The 20,458-nt window shown below is 56.2% G+C and overlaps 1 protein-coding gene and 1 non-coding gene across 9 annotated transcripts in view; both read left to right on the top strand.

Annotated features, from left to right (window-relative positions):
* Nucleotides 1–20,458, top strand: part of TBRG4 (transforming growth factor beta regulator 4) — a 64,262-nt gene that overhangs the window by 4,732 nt on the left and 39,072 nt on the right. For 4 of the 8 annotated variants that reach the window (XM_060632054.3, XM_078442628.2, XM_078442627.2 and 1 more), the window contains exons 5-12: nt 9–180; nt 458–615; nt 1,101–1,211; nt 1,896–2,040; nt 2,331–2,576; nt 2,690–2,801; nt 2,909–3,023; nt 3,474–3,687. In XM_060632054.3, the coding sequence (XP_060488037.3) occupies nt 9–180; nt 458–615; nt 1,101–1,211; nt 1,896–2,040; nt 2,331–2,576; nt 2,690–2,801; nt 2,909–3,023; nt 3,474–3,575 (1,161 nt within the window). In that variant the 3' untranslated portion in view covers nt 3,576–3,687. Of the gene's footprint in view, nt 1–8; nt 181–457; nt 616–1,100; nt 1,212–1,895; nt 2,041–2,330; nt 2,577–2,689; nt 2,802–2,908; nt 3,024–3,473; nt 3,688–20,458 lie in introns of those variants that run through there. The other 4 variants (XM_078442630.2, XM_060632055.3, XR_009609909.3 and 1 more) reach the window with 4 other exon arrangements.
* Nucleotides 226–359, top strand: LOC132679977 (small nucleolar RNA SNORA5). Its single transcript, XR_009610454.1, has one exon. It is a non-coding gene; the product is annotated as a small nucleolar RNA SNORA5 (small nucleolar RNA).

The raw sequence follows: 20,458 nt of genomic DNA, 5'->3' as shown, positions 1-20,458 counted from the left end.
GTTGACAGTGCCTGGAGTTGGTGGAGCGCTTCGGCCCCGACGAGCTGCGGAAGGTGCTGGTGACGCTGGCGGCTCAGAACCGGCGTTCAGTGCCCTTGTTGCGTGCCGTCTCTTACCACCTGGTCCAGAAGCCATTCCCGCTGACAAAAGGCATGCTCCTGGATCTGGCCTATGCCTACGGTGAGCCTTCCCCATGAGGAGCGGCCAGAAGGGAGGCACGCTGGCCGCAGCCGTGTCAAATTCGGTGCCCGCCCACCCGTGGCAGGCACCGGCCCAAGAGGCTGCCACAGGAACACCGTGGCTCATGGGCCCTGATCCTCTGTGCTGGGCCTCAGGGATAAATTCAGTCACGGACACCAAGCCCCTGGAGCTCCAGGCCAGGCACCGGGGGTGGAGGGAGGACAGAGCAGCCTGCCCACCCTCACCAGGTGAACCCTGGGGTCGCTCTGTCCCGAAGGCAAACTTGGCTTCCACCAGACCCAGGTGCTCCAACGCCTGGCCGCCGACCTGCTGCCCCACGTGCCCAGCCTGACGTCTGGCGAGGTGGCCCGTGGCGCCAAGTCCTTCGCCCTCCTGAAGTGGCTCAGCCCGCCCCTGTTCGAGGCCTTGGCCCAGGTGAGCCGGGCAGACCCTGCTCGTTCCACCGGGGAGGCACGGCCGCCCCGGACACTCCCCGGATATGAACAGGGACTTCCTACCCGGCTCACTCATAGAGGCACGGCCTCTGTGGGCAGTGGAGAATGGCGGGTGAGGACGGTGTCCCTCCGTCGTGTCACTGGGCTCTGGAGGAGTTTCCATCCGTCTTCGGGTGGCTATAGCAGGACGTAGTGTGGACCGTGAGGCTTGGAATTTGCTCAGGACTCTAAACTTCATCCCCTGAAACAGCGAGGAGAGACACTTAACTTTACCTGCAGCGGCTTGAGGCTGCACAGACCACCCGGGGTGTTTGTGACACTACCACCGGTCTCTGGGTGGGGGCAATGAGCAGGGGGAGGTCTGGCCTGCCACCCTGTCCAGGTGGCCCCCGGGCAGCTGGGGGCTCGTGGGCCCTGTGGGAGGGCCCCTCTCATTCTGTCCTCCACCCCATGTGGCCGGCCCAGCACGTCGTAGACCGAGCCCACACCGTCACCGTGCCGCACCTGTGCAACGTGCTTCTGGCCTTCGCACACCTGAACTTCCGTCCCGAGCGAGAGGACAAGTTCTTCAGCCTGGTATGGTCTGTGCACCTGTTCACCCACCTGGGTGTGGAGGCAAGAGAGGGGGGCCCTGACCCGGGGGCTTCAGGGGTGAGAGGGGAGCTGGAGCCCTGTGTCACAGGGATGGTCTGGGGACAAAAGATGTGAGGTCCTCTACATGCCTGCTGTGCGGTCGTGTGCACAGGTCGGGAGGTGTCGGGTGGCTCACTCGCCGCAGGCAGGGCTAGGGGGCCACTGGTTCTCCCTTACTGTCCTGCTGGTGCTCTGAACCCTTGGCACACCACCATGCAAAGCGGGCCCGAGCAGGCCCACGCAGGCGTGACACATCTCGCGTGTGCACCGGGCCTCCACGGGGACACTGCCCTCCTTGTACTCTCCCAAGTTCTCCCAGGGCCAGAAATCCATCCCTGTCCCCAGGGGCCTGTGATTTTGTGCCACAGGCCCTTGCTGCTGGGAGGGGCAGCAGGAAAGTCCTGCTGCATGTTGTGCTGTCCGTTAGTCCCGGGTGAGGAAGAAGGTTTCTGGTACTTTCTACTGGGGGAAGGGGGGGCTCCAAGCCTGGCCAAGAACGTCAGCCAGGATTGCTCCCAGTAGTTGTTCTAGCCTCAGCGCAGCCAAGCCATTCCAGCACTCCGACTGCCTCCAGCCCAGGAGGTATGCAGCTGCTGAGCAGAGCCTCCCCGCCCCGCCCCTGTCCAGGTTAACGAGAAGCTGGGGCCCAAGCTGCGGAGCCTGCACCCGGCCCTGCAGGTGGATGTGGTGTGGGCACTGTGCGTGCTGCAGCAGGTGCAGGGGGAGGCGCTGCGAGCGGTACTCTGCCCTGAACTGCATGCCCGGTTCCTGGGTGAGTGCTGGGGCTTCCCCTCCCCTCCCTGACCCCAGGGGTCTGGGGGCCTCAGGCCTGGCAGGGAGGGGGCTCCGGAGCAGTGAGACGGTGCCCAGAGCTCACCTGGCTGGCGTCTGTTCCTCCATCCCTCTGCCTCTCCATGTGCATGGCCCTTATGATCTTGTCTCTGCCCCGATGATGCCAAGTTCAGAGTCAGTTGGGATCGAGGGTGTCACTGTCCCCTGCCTGGTCCCCCTCTTTGGCCCAGCGTCGGCCTTGGCTCACCCTCCCTTCTCGTTCTGCCTCAGGCAGCGAGTCCCCAAAGGACCAGAGCACCTTCCAGAAGCTGCTGCACATCAGCGCCACTGCACAGCTGGAGCACCCTGAGTACACGGGCCCCCTCCTCCCGGCCTCAGACTGGGCGCCCTGGCTCTTGGCCTGTGATGGGAAGGCCACACCCCTGCAGAAGGAACTGCGGGACACCCTGCGGGGGCTGCTGGGGAGCCCCAGCAGGGGCAGCTTCGCAGTGGCCACGCAGTACGGCTGGGTTCTGGGTGAGGCCCTCTCTGCACTACCCTGGTGGTGGGCACGGGGCTTGTTCTGTCCAGGACAAGGTCTCTGTGCCCCAGGGACGGTCCCTTCCATGTCCACCCGTGCCCCTCCCTAGATGCCGAGGTGCTGCTGGACACGGATGGCCAGTTCCTGCCCCTGAGAGACTTTGTAGCCCCACATCTCACTCCTCCCTCGGGGACCCAGCCGCTGCCCCCTGGGGCCAAGAGGTAGGTGGCCTGTGGCCAGCCTTGGACTCTGGCTTTTCTCTGGTGCCCCCCCTCATCCTTCCCCCTCCCCCGGGAGGATGCCTAACGCTCTGCCCCTCCCCCACCAGGCTGGCGTTCCTGCGCTGGGAGTTCCCCAACTTCAGCAGCCGGAGCAGAGACCTGCTGGGGCGCTTCGCCCTGGCCCGGCGTCACGTGCGGGCCGCCGGCTTCCTGGTGGTGGACGTGAGTACCGCCAGTCCAGTGGGCCCCTTTGTGCAGGACGAAGGGAACCCCAGAACCTCGTAGATTCCCTGTGGCCGCAGCCCTGAAGCGTCTGCTCAGGGCTCTTAGAGCAGGTCTGCGCCCCACGAGTGCCCGCCCCGGGGCCGCTGACCCCTTCCAGAGCAGACGGTCCTATATGGGCCGGGGAACCCAGGAGCACCAGACACCGTGTGAGGGTTTTGTCACATTTACTTCTTGTGGTTTTGGTATCTCAGTGGGTTTTTGTTTTTCACTTCAAAAATGAAAAAGTTGTCATCAGGTGCCACAGATTCTCAGATCCCTGGCCCCAGGGGTTCAGGCCCCGGCAGCTCCTTCCACAGCCACACTCAGCAGCTTCGTGGGCTTGGAGGGTGGGGAGGCCAGGTGTGGAGCAGCGGGCAGAGCACAGGTGCCCCCCCCCCCCCCCTGCAGGTCCCCTACTACGAGTGGCTGGAGCTCAAGTCTGAGTGGCAGAAAGGCGCCTACCTCAAGGACAAGATGCGAAAAGCAGTGGCGGAGGAGCTGGCCAAGTGACCTGGACTGCGCCCTGGGGGACCCGGCTCACCTGGACTGCATCGTGGGGGAGCTGGCCCGCAGCACCTGCTCTCTTGTGGGCAATAAACAGTGAATTCCAGTGTCCACACCAGGAGGTGTCCCAGACTTTGTCACCATTGCCACCACCCACCCTGCTCTCATGGTGGCCTGTCTGTCCCAGCTTCTCTGCCTCCCCAGGTCCCCTTGTCCCACATGTTCACACAGAGCCACCTGCTGTTCACACCATGTGGTCCACACCCAGGGTCCTGGGATTCCAGCATTTGGGCCGCGAGGACTTCCTGGGTCAGGCCTGTAGGGTTTTTGAGGACACGGCTTGGGGTTCTGATCTTGGTGTGGGCACTGACCACAGGCGTCCTGGGGGACGCCTCCTGCCTGTACTGTGGTCTCAGATGAGTGGAGGACCCCCAAGGACCCCAGCTGACCAGTGTCACTGGCTCTGGAACAGGGGACAGGTGCAGTCAGCTGACAGGATGCAGCTACCATCACCTCCAGACCAGGGGGATGCACCCTGTCCCTGAGTGGCCCAAGCCTCATCCCTGCCCCGCCCAGTAGTCTGTCCCTTCCCCAATCCTCCGCTGCAAAAGCAGGGTGACTGCCACATGCTGCCATTTGCCCCCAGCAGCTCAGAGCGGGGCGGGGAGAAGGGCCATCTCCAAAGTGGTCCCTCTGGAAGAGCTAGTCCAGTCTCCCAAAACCGCACAGCTCCCACAGGCGTTGGGGTATGGGTGGAGGGGGGCCTCTGGCACTTGTCATTTGCACAGGCCAGAGGGAGGAGCAGCTGAGAGGACTCTGAAGCCGGTGTCCCTGAGTATAGGCAAGATGTGGGAGCAGGGCGGACTTCATGCAGTGAAGGACGGGCATGGATGAGGGTTGGGGTGTGGAGCTGGTCCTGTCCACTCAGGACCACAGGCTTTCACTGGAGACGCTCAGATCCCTTTGCAGTCTTGAGACATCACAGTGGTCCCTGTGTCCTCTATTACTCTTGGTGATGACATCTATAACTGGTTTGTGTTACCAGGACACCCAGAATAGGAACCCACGTGTAGGGCTACTGCCTCCATGCAGGGACCTCTCCTGCCACCCTTCACACCCACACCTCCCCCTGCTGGCGGCCACCAGCCTGACCTTCATCTCCACTCTTGTTTCCAGAGCTTTCTGTAGAGGAGTCTGCACAGCCCTCAGGCTGGATCTGCCTGGGCTCTCTTGGGAGACTCATCCGGGGGTCCATGCTCTGCTTCCGTGTTCCTGCAGGTGACCGGTCACCCCACACTCGGGGTGGAGGGAGCCTCGCTCTCCGGGATAGATGCCCGCCATGTGCATTTATGTGGGAGTTTGAGCTGCCCAGCCCTTCCAGAGTCACTATGCCGTCCTGTGCATTCCAGAAGGTGGTACGTCTTCCCTTGGCCAGTGCCAGGGAGCGCCCACTCCAGCGGCCAGTGGGCACCAGCTGCTGCCTCTGGGCCTTGCATTTCCCTGACGGCCAGTGCACTTGCATCGTTGCTCATCTGCGTGGGCTCTGGAGAAATTCCCGGCCCGGTTCTGTGTCCAGGACTTGATTCAGTCACCTTACGGAGTTGTCAGAGTTCTCTGTACACTCAGAACTCAGTTCCCCATCAGGAAATGGTTTGTGAATGTTTTCTCCCGTTTCATGGGTTCCGTCTTCACTTTCTCAGTGGTGGCCCTCAGGCAGCAAGCTTCCTGTTCTGGCAACATCCACCATATCTTCTTGATTTGCCTGTGCTCTTGGCATCCTGTCCCAGAGTCCTTTGGTGAATCAAGGTCATGGAAATATACCTGTTTTCTTCCAAGAATTTGATTTACTTAATTTTGCCCTTACAGATTTCTCCACTTCGAGTGAATGTTTGTATTTGGTGTGCAGTCAGCTCCACTCTGCACATGACTCTTAAGCTGCCCCAGTGCCGTCACCAAGAAGATCATTCTGTCTTCTGTTCTTGGCACCTTTGTTGAAACTCTGCTGACCACAGGTGTCTGGGGTTAACTCTGGGCTCTCGGTAGCTGTCTCTTGATTGTTGCTTTGCAGGACATTTTGAAACTAGAAAGCGTGAGTCCTGGATTACATCAGAATAGCTTCTGCACAGTGAAGGAAACCACCAACAAAACTAAAAGTCAGCCTCCTGAACGGGAGGAGAGATTAGTACCCAAAGAATATAAAGAACTTATTCAACTTAACACCAAAAGTGAAATAATCCACTTAAAAATGGGCATAACAGGGCACCTGGGTGGCGAGGTAGTTAAGCGTCCAGTTCGTTTTGGCTCAGGTCATGATCTCATGGTTCAGGTGTTCAAGCCCCACATCGGGCTCTGCACTAACAGCAAGGAGCCTGCTTGGAATTCTCTGTCCCTCCCCCACTGCACTTTTCTCTCTCAAAATAAATAAACTTAATTTTTTAATGTTTATTTTTGAGAGACAGAGTTGAGCAGGAAGGGGCAGAGAGGGAGACACAGAGTCCCAAGCAGACTCTGAACTGTCAGCACGGAGCCTGATGTGGGGCCCAAACCCACAAGCCGCAAGATCATGACCTGAGCCGAAGTCAGACACTTAACTGACTGAGCCACCCAGGCGCCCCAAACTTTATTTTTTAAGGTTTGTTTATTTTTGAGGGAGAGAGCACAGTGGAGGAGGGGCAGGGGGAGGGGGAGCGGACAGAGCATCCAAAGCAGGCTCCGTGCTGATCGGGCTCAACCTCAAATGGTGAGATCACGACCTGAGTCAACATCAAATGCTCAACCAGCTGAGCCACCCAAGCACCCCTAACAAAATAAACTTGAAGAAAAGATGTGGAAAACCGGCACAACACATGAACGTTTTTCCAAAGAAGAGCTCCAGGTGCCTAACAGACACATGAAAAGATGCTCCACATCGCTCCTCAGGGAGATACAAACCGAAACCAGGATGAGATCACCTCACACCTGTCAGTGGCTAAAATCAACACAGGAAACGAGTTGTCAAGGATGTGGAGGAAGGGGGCCCTCCCGCACCACCGGTAGGGATACAGACTGGTGCAGCCACTCTGGACAACAGTATGGAGGGTCCTCAAAAAGTTAAAAACTACCCTACAATCTAGCAATTTCGCTACTAGGTTATTTACTCATATAATATAAAAACGTGAACTCAAAGGGATCTGTGCACCCCAGTGTTTACAGCAACATTTTCTACAACTCCAAACTCTGGAAACAGCCAGGCCATCAACTGATGAATGGATAAAGGAAGACGTACAGACACACGCACACACGCACACACGCACTGGAATATCAGCCATCAGATAGAATGAAGTCTTGCCATTTGCAGAGACATGAATGGACCTAGAGAGTATTACGCTAAGTGAGAGAAGTCAGAGAAAGACCTACCATATGATGTCTCTCATTCACTGAAGAAATAAATGAACAAAGGAAAAAAGACAAACCGGAAAACAGACTCTTAACTGAGGGGCAGGGTGAGGCTGGGTAAGGGAAACAGGTGAAGGGGGTTAAGCATGTTTTTCTTTTTTTTTTTTTTTTTTTTTTTTTTTTTTGCGCTTATTTTTGAGAGAGACAGAGCACAAGTGGGGGAAAGGCAGAGAGAGAGGGAGACAATCAGAAGCAGGCTTCAGGATCTGAGCTGTCAGCACAGCCCAATGCAGGGCTTGAACTGCGAGATCATGACCTGAAACCAACTGAGCCACGCAGCCGCCCCTACACTTGAGCACTGAATGATCTGCGGAAGTGTTGAATGACTATACTGTACCCCCAAAACTAATACAACACTGTATGTTAACTACACTGGGTTTTTAAAAAGTGTGAGTCCTGCTTTATTCTCTATTTTCCAGGTAGATGGTTTTGGCTATTCTGGGGCCCTTGCAATTCCGTATAAATTTTAGAAGTAGCCTGTTGGGGCACCTGGGTGGCTCCGTTGGTTAAGTGTCCAACTCTTGGTTTCGATTCAGGTCAAGGTCCCACAGTTCACGAGTTTAAGCCCTGCTTTGGGCTTTGCGCTCATCGTAGTGCTGAGCCTGCTTGGGATTCTCAGCCTCCCCCCGCTTTTGTGTGTGCTCGTTCTCTGTCTAAATAAATTTAAAAAAAAAAAGGGAGCCTATCGATTCTTACAAAGAGGTAGTTCAGATTATGGTGGGGATTGCAAGGAAGCCTTAGATCAGTTTGGGGAGTGTTATCTTAACGTGATGCCTTCTGATCCGTGAACGTGGGATGTTTATTTAGGTATTCCTTAATTTCGACAGTTTTGTAATTTTCAGAGTATAAATTTTGAGTTTCTTTGGCTAAACTGATTCCTAAGTACTTTATTCTTTTTGGTGCCATCATGAATGGGATTTTCTTTATTTTAATTTTGGATTGTTTATTGCAAGTTTAAAGAAATACAATTTATTTTCTCTCTTTCTTAATTTTTTTTAATATTCAGTTTTGAGAGACAGAGCATGAGTGGGGGAGGGGCAGAGAGAGAGGGAGACAGAATCCGAAGCAGGCTCCAGGCTCTGAGCTGTCAGCACAGAGCCCAATGTGGGGCTTGAACTCACAAACCATGAGATCATGACCTGAGCCGGTCAGACGCTCAACCGACCGAGCCACCCAGACACCCCATCTCTCTCTCTTTTTTAAGAGAGAGCATGACAGCAAGGGAGAGGGGCAGGGTGGGAGAAAGAGACAGGAGAATCTTAAGCAGACTCCACACTCGGCTCAGAGTCCGATCCCACAACCCTGGGATCATGACTGAGCTGAAATCAAAGTCAGATGCTCAACTGACAGCCATGCAGGCACCCCACAATTAACTTTTCCTAATGGAAGTATAACTCACACACAATGAATTCACATACAATATTTTTACATGTGAAATGATCCCCATAAGTCCAGTTACCATCTGTCACCAAAGTTATTGAAATATTATTGACAGTATTCTTCATGCTCTGTGTTAACATATGTGACCTATTTGTTTTGTGACTGGAAGTTTGCACCCTCTTAATCTCCTTTATCTGTTTACCACCCCAACCCCTCCCTCCTGTGGTAACCAACAGTTGCTTTATCTACAAATGTGCTTCCATTTGGTGTATTTTTTTTAGATTTATTTGTAATTTATTTTATAATTTTGGGGGGAACCTCCATACCGTTTTCCAGCAGTGGCACCAACTTACATTCCCACCAACAGTGCGTGAGGGGCCCCTTTTCTCCACATCTTCACCAACACTGGTCATTTTTTTCTTTTTGATACTAGCCATCCTGACAGGTGAGAGTCGTGTCTTCCCGGGGCTCTGACTTGCGTTTCCCAGATGACGATGGTGTGGCACCGTTTACACGTCTTTTGGCCATCTGCAGGTGTTTGGAGAAATGTCTACTCGAGTCCTCAGCCCTTTTATTTGTTTAATGTTTGTTTATCTATTTTTGAGAGAGCACAAGCAGGGGAGGGACAGAGAGAGAGGGAGGCACAGAATCCGAAGCAGGCTCCAGGCTCTGAGCTGTCCGCACAGAGCCCGACGCGGGGCTCGAACTCATGAACCGTGAGATCATGACCTGAGCCAAAGTCAGACGCTCAACTGACTGAGCCACCCAGGCGCCCCCTCAGCCCATTTTTTAATAGGGTTATTTGTCATTGTTGTTTATATTAAGGTGTGTAAGTCCTTTATATAGTTGGATGTTAACCCTTTATCTGTTGTATGATTGGCAAATGCCTTCTCCCACTTAGTAGTTCTCTCTGTTTCCAGCTTGAAACAACCCCACCTTCTCTCGCCCTTGCCTGAAGAGACTGGTCCACAAAACCATTGCCGAGACCAGAGTCAGAGAACTTACTGCCCGTGTGCTTCTCTAGGATTCTTAAGGTTTCAGGTCTCACACTGAGGTCTTTGATCCATTTGGAGTTCACGTTTGTGCGTGGTTTAAGAAGGGTCCAGGTTTCCTCCCTCTGCCTGCAGCTGTCCAGTTGCTGAAGAAATGGGCTTTTTCCCATTGCATATATTTGCCTTCTTCATCATAGATTCGTCGGGGCACCTGGGCGGCTCAGTCGGTTAGGCGTCTGACTCTTGGTTTCGGCTCAAGTCCTGATCTCACAGTTTGTGAGTTCGAGCCCCATGTCGGGCTCCACAATGCACAGCCTGCTTGGGATTCTCTCTCCCTCTCTCTGCTCCTTCCCTACTTGCATTAGCTCTCCTGCTCTCTCAAAGCAAATAAATAAAATAAAATCTTAAAAAAATAGGTTCATTGACCCTATAAATGTGGATTTATTTCTGGGCTCTCTATTCAATTCTGTTAATCTGTGCATCCTGCCAGTACCGACTGTTTTGATTACTTATTTGCTTGGCAGTATAGTTTGAAATCTGGGAGTGTGATGCCTCCAGTTCTGTTCTTTTTCAAGATTGCTTTGGTTATTTGAGGTCAACAGTTGATTTTTTTTTTTATGTTATTTGCTAGGAGGGGGAGCACAAGTGGGGAGAGACAGAGAAAGAATCAAGTGGGCTCCACGCTGTCAGCACAGATTTTTATATTCTGATCTTGAATCCTCCAGCCTTGCTGAACCAATGTTATCAATCCTAATGATTTTTGCTGCTTTTAAAAAGATTTTGTCTTTGACTTTACACATTTTTTTTTAACATTTATTATTGAGAGACAGAGAGAGACAGAGCGTGAGCAGGGGAGGGGCAGAGAGAGAGAGGGAGACACAGAGTCGGAAGCAGGCTCCAGGCTCTGAGCTGTCAGCACAGAGCCTGACGCGGGGCTTGAACTCACAAACCACGAGATCATGACCTGGGCTGAAGTCAGACGCTCAACCAGCTGAGCCACCCAGGCACCCCTGACTTTACATATTTTTATATGATACGTGTGTTTGTGAGTCTGTCCACATCCACCCTGCCTGGGGTCCATCGAGCCCCCTCAGTGTGTGGGAGGGTTTTGTTTTCAGCTTGGGAAGTCTGCAGCTGTGCCTTCTTTGGATGCTGTCCTCCTCCTGGTACCCCGGTCCGTGTGCGGTCCGCATGTGCTGGTGCGGATAATGTGTTCCACACCTCTCGGAGGCTCTGTGCATTTTTCTGTTCTCTTCTCCAGCTCACGTAATCTCCTGTGATCTGTCTTCAAGTTCACTAGTTCTCCTCCCAGTTCAGATCTTCTGCTCAGCCCCTAAAGTGAATCTCGTCATTTCTGTCCCTTGTGGATATTCTCTACTTGCTGCTACCTCATCGTCGTACCTTCCTTTGCTTTAACCGTGCTCTCCTTTAGCAGTGAGCATAACTTACAACAACCACCTTGACCATCTTTCTCTGTGACATACAGCATCCGGTCGCTCTTGTAGGCAGTTTGTGTTGCCTGCTTTCTCGCCAGTACATGGGTCATACTTCCTATCTGTGCCTGGTAATGTTTTGTTGGCAACTGGACATTTATTTTTTTAATTTTTTTTTTAACGTTTATTTATTTTTGAGACAGAGAGACAGAGCATGAACTGGGGAGGAGCAGAGAGAGAGGGAGACACAGAATCTGAAACAGGCTCCAGGCTCTGAGCTGTCAGCACAGAGCCCGACGCGGGGCTCGAACCCACGGACCGTGAGATCATGACCTGAGCCAAAGTTGGACGCTTAACCAACCAAGCCACCCAGGCACCCCGGCAACTGGACATTTAAAAAAAAAATTTTTTTAGGGGCGCCTGGGTGGCTTGGTCGGTTAAGTGTCCGACTTCAGCTCAGGTCACGATCTCACAGTCTGGGAGTGGCTCTGGGCTGACGGCTCAGAGCCTGGAGCCTGCTTCCGATTCTGTGTCTCCCTCTCTCTCTTCCCCTCCCCCGTTCATGCTCTGTCTCAAAAATAAACGTTAAAAAAACTTTTTTTTTATTTTTTTTTATGTTAATTTATTTTTGAGAGTGAGAGAGACAGAGCGTGTGTGGGGGAGGAGCAGAGAAAGAGAGACACAGACTCTGAAGCAGGCTCCAGGCTCTGAGCTGTCAGCACAGAACCCGACGCAGGGCTGGAACCCACAAGCCGTGAGATCATGACCCGAACCAAAGTCGGACGCTCAACCGACTGAGCCACCCAGGCGCCCCGGCAACTGGGCATTTTAAATAAAATATTGTAACAACTCTGGGTTCTGGCCCAACACCCCCTCTCTTCTGGGGCTTGTTACTGTCGTTACTTGCCCGTTTGCTTGGTGATGGGTTAGATGATTTGGGGGAAGCCCACTCCTTTTCCCCTGCAGGGCCCTGGGGCTTTTTCTCGGTGAGGTGCGTGGCTGCGCCCCCAGTCACCCGGGCCCGCTGCCTAGGCCGCGTCTTCACTGGCTCAGTGTGTCTTCTCCCAAAGGCCTTTGACCACAACCTCCACAGTCCCGAGGGGGCGCTCAGCTTCACACTACCCCCTGCTCAGTTGCAAGTGAAGCCAGATCCTGTGGGAAGAAACTGGGAGCCACCCACTTCACAGCCCGGCCAAATCTCAGCCGGGGCAGGCAGGCTTGGGAGAGACACCCCCCAGTGTGGGAGCTGAGCCCTCAGCGGACGGGGGATGGCAGCCTCTTCTGGTGTGGAACCATGGCCTCAAGGGGCTGCCAGGCCCAAGGGAGGGTCTCCCTCCCACACACGGAGGCTAAAGGGAGGAGGGGCCACCTCGGTCACACTGGCCTGGGACTCCTGCCCCCACCCCTGCAGCAGGTGGCGTCTCTGGCCAGGAAGTGCTGGGGGACCGGGGGCCCTGTGCTCTTCGGCCGGGTCAGGTGCATTCTCTGCCTTGGAGAGCAGGAGCTCGCGCCCCTCGGTTCCACTTCCTCGAGGACTTGGCACTCAGTGTCTTGAACAGCTATTTCATTTGCACATCAGACCCTTTCTGGGAGCTTTAACTGTTGGCCATAAGATCTCCACCAGTGTCACGGGGAGGTTGGCCGGTGGAGCCCCTCGTGCTTCCGTTCTGGAAGTCTGTCTGCTTTGCCTTCTTCTCTTGCCCCGTTTCAGGATTAGGATCTGCGGCCTCGTGTTGAAAACGGGCACAGCAGCGGAGGCCCTTGTCCCGGCCCGGCCTTAGCGTTCAGTCTTCTGGCTCCCGGCCCGGTGTTGGCTTAAGATTTTTGCGTATGCTTTTTATGGAGGTAATTTTAACTCGCTGAGAAGTCTTTTACAATCGGAACGGCTGTTGGATTATGTGATTGACACAATCACATAATTTCTCTTCTCCAGCTTGTGGGCTTGACAGGTTCCGCTGAATGATTCTCACATGCTGAGCCGCCCGTGCACACCTGGTCAGAGGTGTGTGATTGTTCTGTACATTGTTGGATTGGATTTGCCAATATTTGATTGAGAATTTTTGTGCCTAAGTTCATGGGAGAGATTGGGCTGTAGTTTTTGTTTGTATTTGGTGCTGTCCTTGCCTTGCTTTGGTAACAGTATTTAACTCTGTCTCGTGGCACACCTGGGTGGCTCAGTCTTTAAGTGTCTGACTCTTGATTTGGGCTCTGGTCATGACCCCAGGGTTGAGATCGAGCCCCACGTTGGGCTCCATGCTCAGCATGGAGCCTGCTTAATATTCTCCACCTTCCCCCCCCGCCCCACCGCCTCTCTCCCTCTCTGCCCTTGGCCCTTGTTCCCAGCTCATTCTTTCTCTCTCACAAATAAAAATAATAATAAAATAAATTTGTCTCAGGAAACGAGTTAAGAGGCATTCCCTTAGGGCGCCTGGGTGGCTCAGTCGGTTGAGCATCCGACTTCGGCTCAGGTCACGATCTCGCGGTCCGTGAGTTCGAGCCCCGCGTCAGGCTCTGTGCTGACTGCTCAGAGCCTGGAGCCTGTTTCAGATTCTGTGTCTCCCTCTCTCTCTGACCCTCCCCCGTTCATGCTCTGTCTCTCTCTGTCTCAAAAATAAACGTTAAAAAAAAAAAAAAAAGAGGCATTCCCTCCTCTTCTGTTTTCTGGCAGAAATTGCTTTTTTTTTTTTTTTAATTTTTAGTTTATTTTTTGAGAGAGAGAGAAAGAGAGAGAGCAGGGGATGGGGCAGAGAGAGAAGGAGAGAGAGAATCCCAGGCAAGCGCTGCACCATCAGCACAGAGCCCGATGTGGGGCTCTAACCCACAAACCATGAGATCATGACCTGTGCCGAATGAAGAGTCAGATGCTTAACCAACTGAGCCACCGAGGGGCCCTGGGCAGAGATTGCTTTAAGTTGATATTAATTCTACTTTAGGGGTGCCTGGGGGGCTCAGTCGGGTAAGCATCCGACTTCATCTCAGGTCACGATCTCACGGTTTGTGAATTCAAGTCCCATGTTGGTCTCTGTGCTGACAGCTCAGATCCTGGAGTCTGCTTCGGATTCTGTGTCTCCCTCTCTTTCTGCCTCTCCCCTGCTCACGTTCTGCCCCTCTCTCTCTCTCAAAAATAAATAAACATTAAAAAATTTTTTTTAATACTTGGTAGAATTCCCCAGTGAAATCATCTGGGCCTGAAAGTTTCTTTGGGTGAACTTTTAAATTAAAAAGTAATTTCTTTCATGGCTACAGGACTGTTCAGATTATCCATTTCATCTTGCTTGCTCGAATTTGGTGGATTTTAATGTTTCTCATGCCTCCGGGATTTCATGCGTCACTCTGGCGCTCCCAGAAGAATATCTCACCTGCCACCCAGGCTTCCTGCGGCCCCCTCGGGCTGACATGGAACTAACCATCCAGCCCCCCGGTGTGCTCCTGGCCCTGGTCATCTGTGTCTGCTCTTTTAATGTTGGCAGCCTCGTTAGAGGTTTATCTATCTTACCAATTCTTCAAAGAACCTTTTCTTGGTTTCATTGATGCCCTCTCTTTTCCTGTTTTCCATTTCACTGATTTCTGCTCCTGACTTTATTATTTCCTTCTTTCTGCTTGTTTTGGTTTTATTTTGCTCTTTCTTCCCAAGTTTCACAAGGTAGGACCTACGATGACTTTGAGGCCTTGATGACTCTTGGCACTCGCAGACCACACACTTTGATGTTCCGTATTTTTATTTTTATCCAGTTGAGTTCTGTGTTTTTTAAATTTTTTTGACGTTTATTTATTTTTGAGACAGACACACGCACACAGAATCTGAAGCAGACTCCAGGCTCTGAGCTGTCAGCACAGAGCCTGACTCTGGGCTCGAACCCACGAACCACGAGCTCATGACCTGAGCCGAAGTCAGATGCTTAACCAGTTCTGTGTTTTTAAAAATGCCCTGGAGCACTTGCAGTTTGAGCCAGGATCATTTACAAGAGTGTGGTTTTCTTCCCAGTGTTTGGAGATTTTCCTCTTGCTGATTGACTTTGTGGGAGTCCACTGCAGTCTAAGTACAAACCCTGTGATTTCAGGTATTTTAGACATGTTGACGTTTGCCTTACGGTCTGGGGTTTGATCTGTCTTGGGGAACATTTCCCACGTTGAACACAGAGTCACTCTGCGCTGCTGGGGGGACCACCCCGCAGACCACTGCGGGCGGGCGACGTGACTCCCTTACATCCGGCTGCTTTTCTGTCTAGAGGTCCTAATGGTCAAGTCCAGTCCTCCACCATTCCTGCAGACCGGCCCCCTCGTCTCAGCTCAGTCAGCCTCGGCCTCATGTGTTCCGAGGTTCCGAGAGCCAGTGTGTGTGGCTCCATTACCCGTAACGTGTGTCAGTCTGTTGCCGCCTACCCCTTTGCCCCAAAGTGCACTTTCTCACGTATTGACTTAGCCACCCCCGCTTGTGGTTGTGTGTTGTGTGTGTTTGGTTACTATTCGTGTCATTTTCTGTTATTTTCTTCCAGCACAGCTGTCACTGGACTTGAAGTGAGTTTATTATAAACAGCATGTAGTTGTCTGGCTTTTTTTTAATGATTATTTAACTTGAGAGAGAGAGAGTGCGCGTGCGCACATACGCACGCACAAGTGGGGGAGGGGCAGAGAGAGGTAGACACAGTCCCCAGCAGGCTCCACGCTGTCAGCACAGAGCCCACATAGGGCTCGGTCTCACCAACCCTGAGATCATGACCCGAGCCGAAATCGAGAGTTGGCCACTTAACCAGCTGAGCCCCCCAGGCACCCCCAGTCTTGCTTTTCTATCCACTCTGCAAATCTTTGCCTCCTGATTTGTGAATTTATTTTTATTTATTTATTTATTTATTTATTTGAAAAAGAGCACGAGGAGGGGAAGGGCAGAGTGAGAGGGAGAGAAGAGAATCCCAAGCAGGCTCCACACTCAGTACTCGGTACAGAGCCCCACTCAGGGCTCAGTCTCACTAACGAGGTGAGATCATGACCTGAGCCGAAACCGGGTCAAAACGAAGTCTTGGACAGACGCCTAACCGACTGGGCCATCCCGGAGGCAGGAGGGTTCTCAAGTGTTGAAAGAAAGTGTCGTTGAAAGAAAGTGTCGCTGGAGAAGGAAGGCGCTTTGGCCACAGGTACACACCCCGCCTGCCTGGAAAAGCAAGCCTGTTGACAAAGGAAGGACAGGACAAGTGAGCACCTGGAGGGAGGAGGGGTGGGGCCTGGGAAAGGCAGAAATGCTGCATGACGGGCTGGCTTGAGGGGAGAAGTGCACGGGGGCTCTCCTCGGTGCTCCCTTGGGTCTCTCAGCCGCTTCCCTGATTTTGTCTTCAGCGCTAGACGTCACAGGTCAGGCGTCCCGACGTGGGTTGCCTTAGGGTTTGAGATTTGCTCAGCTGCTTCAAGATATGTTTCTATTTTTTGCCTACAAGCTTCAGCTATCATTTCTTTGAATACTCTTTTTCCTTAGTTTTTATTTTATTTTTTCCTTATTTATTTTTTGAGAGAGACAGGGCACGTGCAGGGGAGGGGCAGAGAGAGAGGGAGACACAGAATCCGAAGCAGGTTCCAGGCTCCGAGCTGTCAGCACAGAGCCCGACACAGGGCTAGAACTCATGGACCGTGAGATCATGACCTGAGCCAAAGCTGGACACTCAACCGACTGAGCCACCCAGGTGACCCCCTCCCTCTTTTTTTAATGTTTTTTATTTTGAGAGAGAAAGAGAATCTCAAGCAGGCTCCGCACTATCAGTGCAGAGCCCGACGTGGGGCTTGAGATCATGACCTGAGTGGAGATCAAGAGTTGGTCACTTAAGTGACCGTGCTGCCCAGGCGCCCCTGTTTTGGTTGTCTCTTATTTCCTGCATTTCTTGTTAGATTAGTCAGGAGGAAAGGAGAGACCAGCCTATGCCCAGACTGGAAGCCCCTCGGGACTGCTGAAGGACTTTGGGTTTCTGGAAAATCTGTGTTGTCCAGATGGTAGGGGGTCTGCAGGGCAGTGGGAGCTAGGAGGGGGTCTGCCAAGGCAAAGGGTGAAGGGCCCTAGAAGGAGGCAACTTAGGAAAGCCTGGGAGGTGTGGATGAAGGGTGTGGGGGAGGAGAGGAAGAGAAGGGGAGCCCATGGGGGGGGAGAGGGAGGGGGACGAGGGGACGGGTCGCCGGCATTGCCAGCAGGTGACAGGGTGCAGGACGCAGAGAGCCAGCCCCACGCTGTGTCTGGGGTCGCGCCAGCAGCAGACAAGGTGGGGGACACTCCCCCCACCCCCACCCGCGACAACCGCCGCTCTGATTCCCTGCCTGCACCCAGCTCAGGGGTGGTGACAATGGTCATCTGTGTCCCCGGGCCGGAGCCTGGCACTGGGCGGGTGTGAGCGCGGGAGGGCCTGGGTGGGAGTGAGGGCACAGATCAGGGAGGCTCGAGAGCGCTGTCGCCCCTGGGGTGTGGCCCGGGCGGCCTCCGGGACGAGGAAGGCGTGTCTCCTCTTCCTCCGCCCGAGAGCCCAGCGGCGGGGGGCACGGGGACCGGGGCGGGAACTGGGGTTGGCCGCGGCTCCCCCTCCCTCGGGGCCGCCCGCCCCGCGGCGCTCCCACCGGTTTCCCTGCCCTCCGGTTTCCATGGAGCCGGGAGGCGGTTGCCACGGAGACCGACGGCGAGGACCAGCCAATCAGCGTGGAGCTGCGGCTCCAGCTCACCTCCGGGATGGAGGCAAGGGGTGGGGGGCGCAGGAGGCCGGGCACCAGGACTGCGCCGCCGCCTCCCCCAGAGCGCCCAGGCCCCCGCAGCCCGAGTTCTGGCGACCGTCCCCGCCCCCGCCCCTGCCAGTTCCCGGCTTAGGGGTGATGCTCCATGGGGTCGGGCTCCTCCCGTTAAAGACGGAGATGCTGCGGGAAAGGCGGGGCCGCGCGGCGCGGAAGGAGGGCGCAGCCTGGGTCGGGGGAGGGAGGGAGGCTGCACCCCCACCCGGCGCCTCCCCCCTGCACGGCCCTCCGCAGTGCTCGGAGCGCACGCGCACGCTCACTCGGGGCGCCAGCGGGCGGGGCGCCTCTGACATCATCCGCTGACCCCCACCCCCCGGCCGAGGGGCGGTGGCCGCGCAGGCTCGGCCTGACGGACACACGGACAGACCGGGCACGGAGGGAAGGGCGCGCGGTCAGGCCATGCCCGGGGAGGCTGCCCGCGCCGAGTTGCTGCTGCCGGAGGCGGGCGGGCCCGGGCCCCGCACAGGTGAGGTCTCGCTCCTGCGTGCGTCTCGGCCGCCCTCCGCCTCTCCCCGCCTGTCCCTCTCCGCCCTTCTCTACCCAGCCCCCCTCCCCGTCCCCTCCCGGGTCCTTTTGGAGTCCTGCCCTTTCGAGCACCTGAATCCTGACCCCCCCCCGCCCCCACCCAATGCCCCGCAAGTCCCAACTCAGGACTGCAGGGAAGGGCAGGGGGAACCCGGGTGTCCTCCAGGAGCCAGAGGGGCCTTGTGGGGATCATCCCCCAGCTCTGGGGCTCGCGGGCCCACCGCCCGCCCTCTGGGCCGCCGCCCCATTGTCTTCGAGGAGCCCAGGGTCAGGCAGTCCTGGGCGGCTCAGGTCTCAGCTGAACCCTCAGATGCCTGAAGGCCGCCCCAGCGCCGGTGACTGGGTCTGCGGAGCAGGACTGGAGCTGGAGCCTGGGGAAGGCAGAGGGGCCGCTGTGAGCCGGGGTGCCCTGGGGGAGCAAGGTCTGGGGAACTAGGGCCGGGGCGCAGGCCCACATCCTCAGAGAGGCCGGGCCAGCACTGCTGGTGGAGGCTGAGGGGGTCTGCCTGGGTCTGGGAGGGCCAGCCAGGGTGACCAGCCGGAGGTCAGCCATGTGTGGGTCCTGGAGGGCCATGGGCACCTTGCTGTGGATAGAAGTCACCCAGCAATTTGACCAGTCCTGGGCCCAGGGGCCCGGTCTCCCTCTGGGGTCCCGTAAAGTGGATGGAGGCTAGGACTCCCCAGACCCAGGGTCTCAGGCTGGCTCTGCTCAGGCCGCTTGATGACCTTGATGGTTACAAAAACCTTTGACCTTTGGCTTCCCTTCCCCTCCCCCCTTGGCCCAGCTCTGCCCTCTCCCTGCCCCAGTGCAGGTTGGTAAGGGCACCACACTGGCTCGGTGCCAAGAGCCCCGACTCCACCCGACCCCGCCCACCACACCCACCTCCAGGCCCTGGGTGTCTGTCACACTGCAGCCAGCTTGTGAACCCGCTTCTCAGGGTCCCCCCACCACCTGAGAATCCCAGTGGTGTGGCCCAAGGGCCCCGGGCTCAGCCACGACTGCAGGCCCGCGGGTAGGCCCGGGAGGGGGCTGCCCCTTTGTGAAAGTTTCCTCTCTAGTCCTGGCAAATACTCTACTTTGCAGACAGAAAGCCAGGGCACAGAGGTACTTGGGGGGTGATCGCAGGTGAGCATCATAGAACAGGACCCCCAGAGGCAGCCTCCCTAACACTGCCAGGGGACCCACTCGTGTGTTCCTGGGCAGGGGGGGAGCCCTTCCAGCCCCCCGTGACTCCCCAGGGCCCGTCCCCACTGCAGCGCTGCCCCCGCTGTGTGCTCCAGCCCAGGGCCTGTCCCGTCAGCTCTGGGAGCAGGTACGGGGCAGGGCCGGCTACAAGCAGGCAGGCTGGCCTCAGGTGCCCACGGGGCAGTGAGGAGAGGGATGAGGAAGAGGGCCCGGGCCCCCGCCTCACAGGAGCTGTGAGGCCTTCATTGTCCCAGGGCAGTTGAATGCGGAGGCCTCTCCCTAGAGGTCACGAGAGGTCACAGACTGAGGGCAGGGGGCCAGCCAGCTGGCACCCAAGGAGACAGGTACCAGCCTCACCCCTGCAGAGCCTCAGAGAGAAGCCCATTAGTGTGTTCGGCTGACCCCCTGCCACTCCCCATCCCCCCCGTTGCTGCTGCGCTGCGCCCCACGCCAGATGGTGCGGCCCCAGGTCACTCTCCCACCCGCCCTGCACTCCACACCCCGTACCCTCCTCACGCCCTTCTCTTCCCACAGAGTCATCCTGTGATGTGGCCTCGGCCTCCACCCCTAGAGGGGACCGGCTGGAGCACTGTGCCCTGAGCCCGGGTCCTGGCGGCCTGGCCCTCGAGTTCCTACCCAGCAAGCCGGGCACCCGGCCCCCGCCGGAGGGAGCCAGCTGGGATGCGGGGCCGCGCGGCACCCCCTCCGCCTGGGCGGTCCCCGCAGAAGGCAGCCCCAGCCCTGGGCCACCCGAAGCCCGGCCCGCCGGGGGTCCCCCTCCAGCCACCCTGGAGCCCCGGATCGTGATGGGCGAGGAGACCCGCCGGGCGCCCCCGCCACCCAGGGCAGCCCTGCCAGAGCTCAGGGACCGGGAAGGTGGGCATCCCAGCCTGAACCCACCCTCCGAGTTGTGTTCTCAGGGTGACTCTCCTGTGCCTTGCCCTGCCCCAGACCCCGACTCCTACTTCACGCCTCCCTCCACCCCCACCGAGACCACCTGTGCCCTGCTCCTCGGCGCAGGGCCCCGCAGGGACGCCCGGGACACCCAGGCTGAGCTGGGGGACTCGCCGCCAGCCTCGCCCTCGGGCTCTTACATCACAGCGGACGGCGACAGCTGGGCCTCGTCCCCGTCCTGTTCCCTGAGCCTACTGGTCCCGCCCGAAGGGCTGGACGTCCCCTCAG

The sequence above is a fragment of the Panthera onca genome, chromosome A2 (genome assembly GCF_046562875.1).
Source record: "Panthera onca isolate mPanOnc1 chromosome A2, mPanOnc1 haplotype 2, whole genome shotgun sequence".
Classification (NCBI taxonomy): Eukaryota; Metazoa; Chordata; class Mammalia; order Carnivora; family Felidae; genus Panthera; species Panthera onca.
Note: the sequence above shows the minus strand (reverse complement) of the source record. Positions and strands in the feature narration are given on the sequence as shown.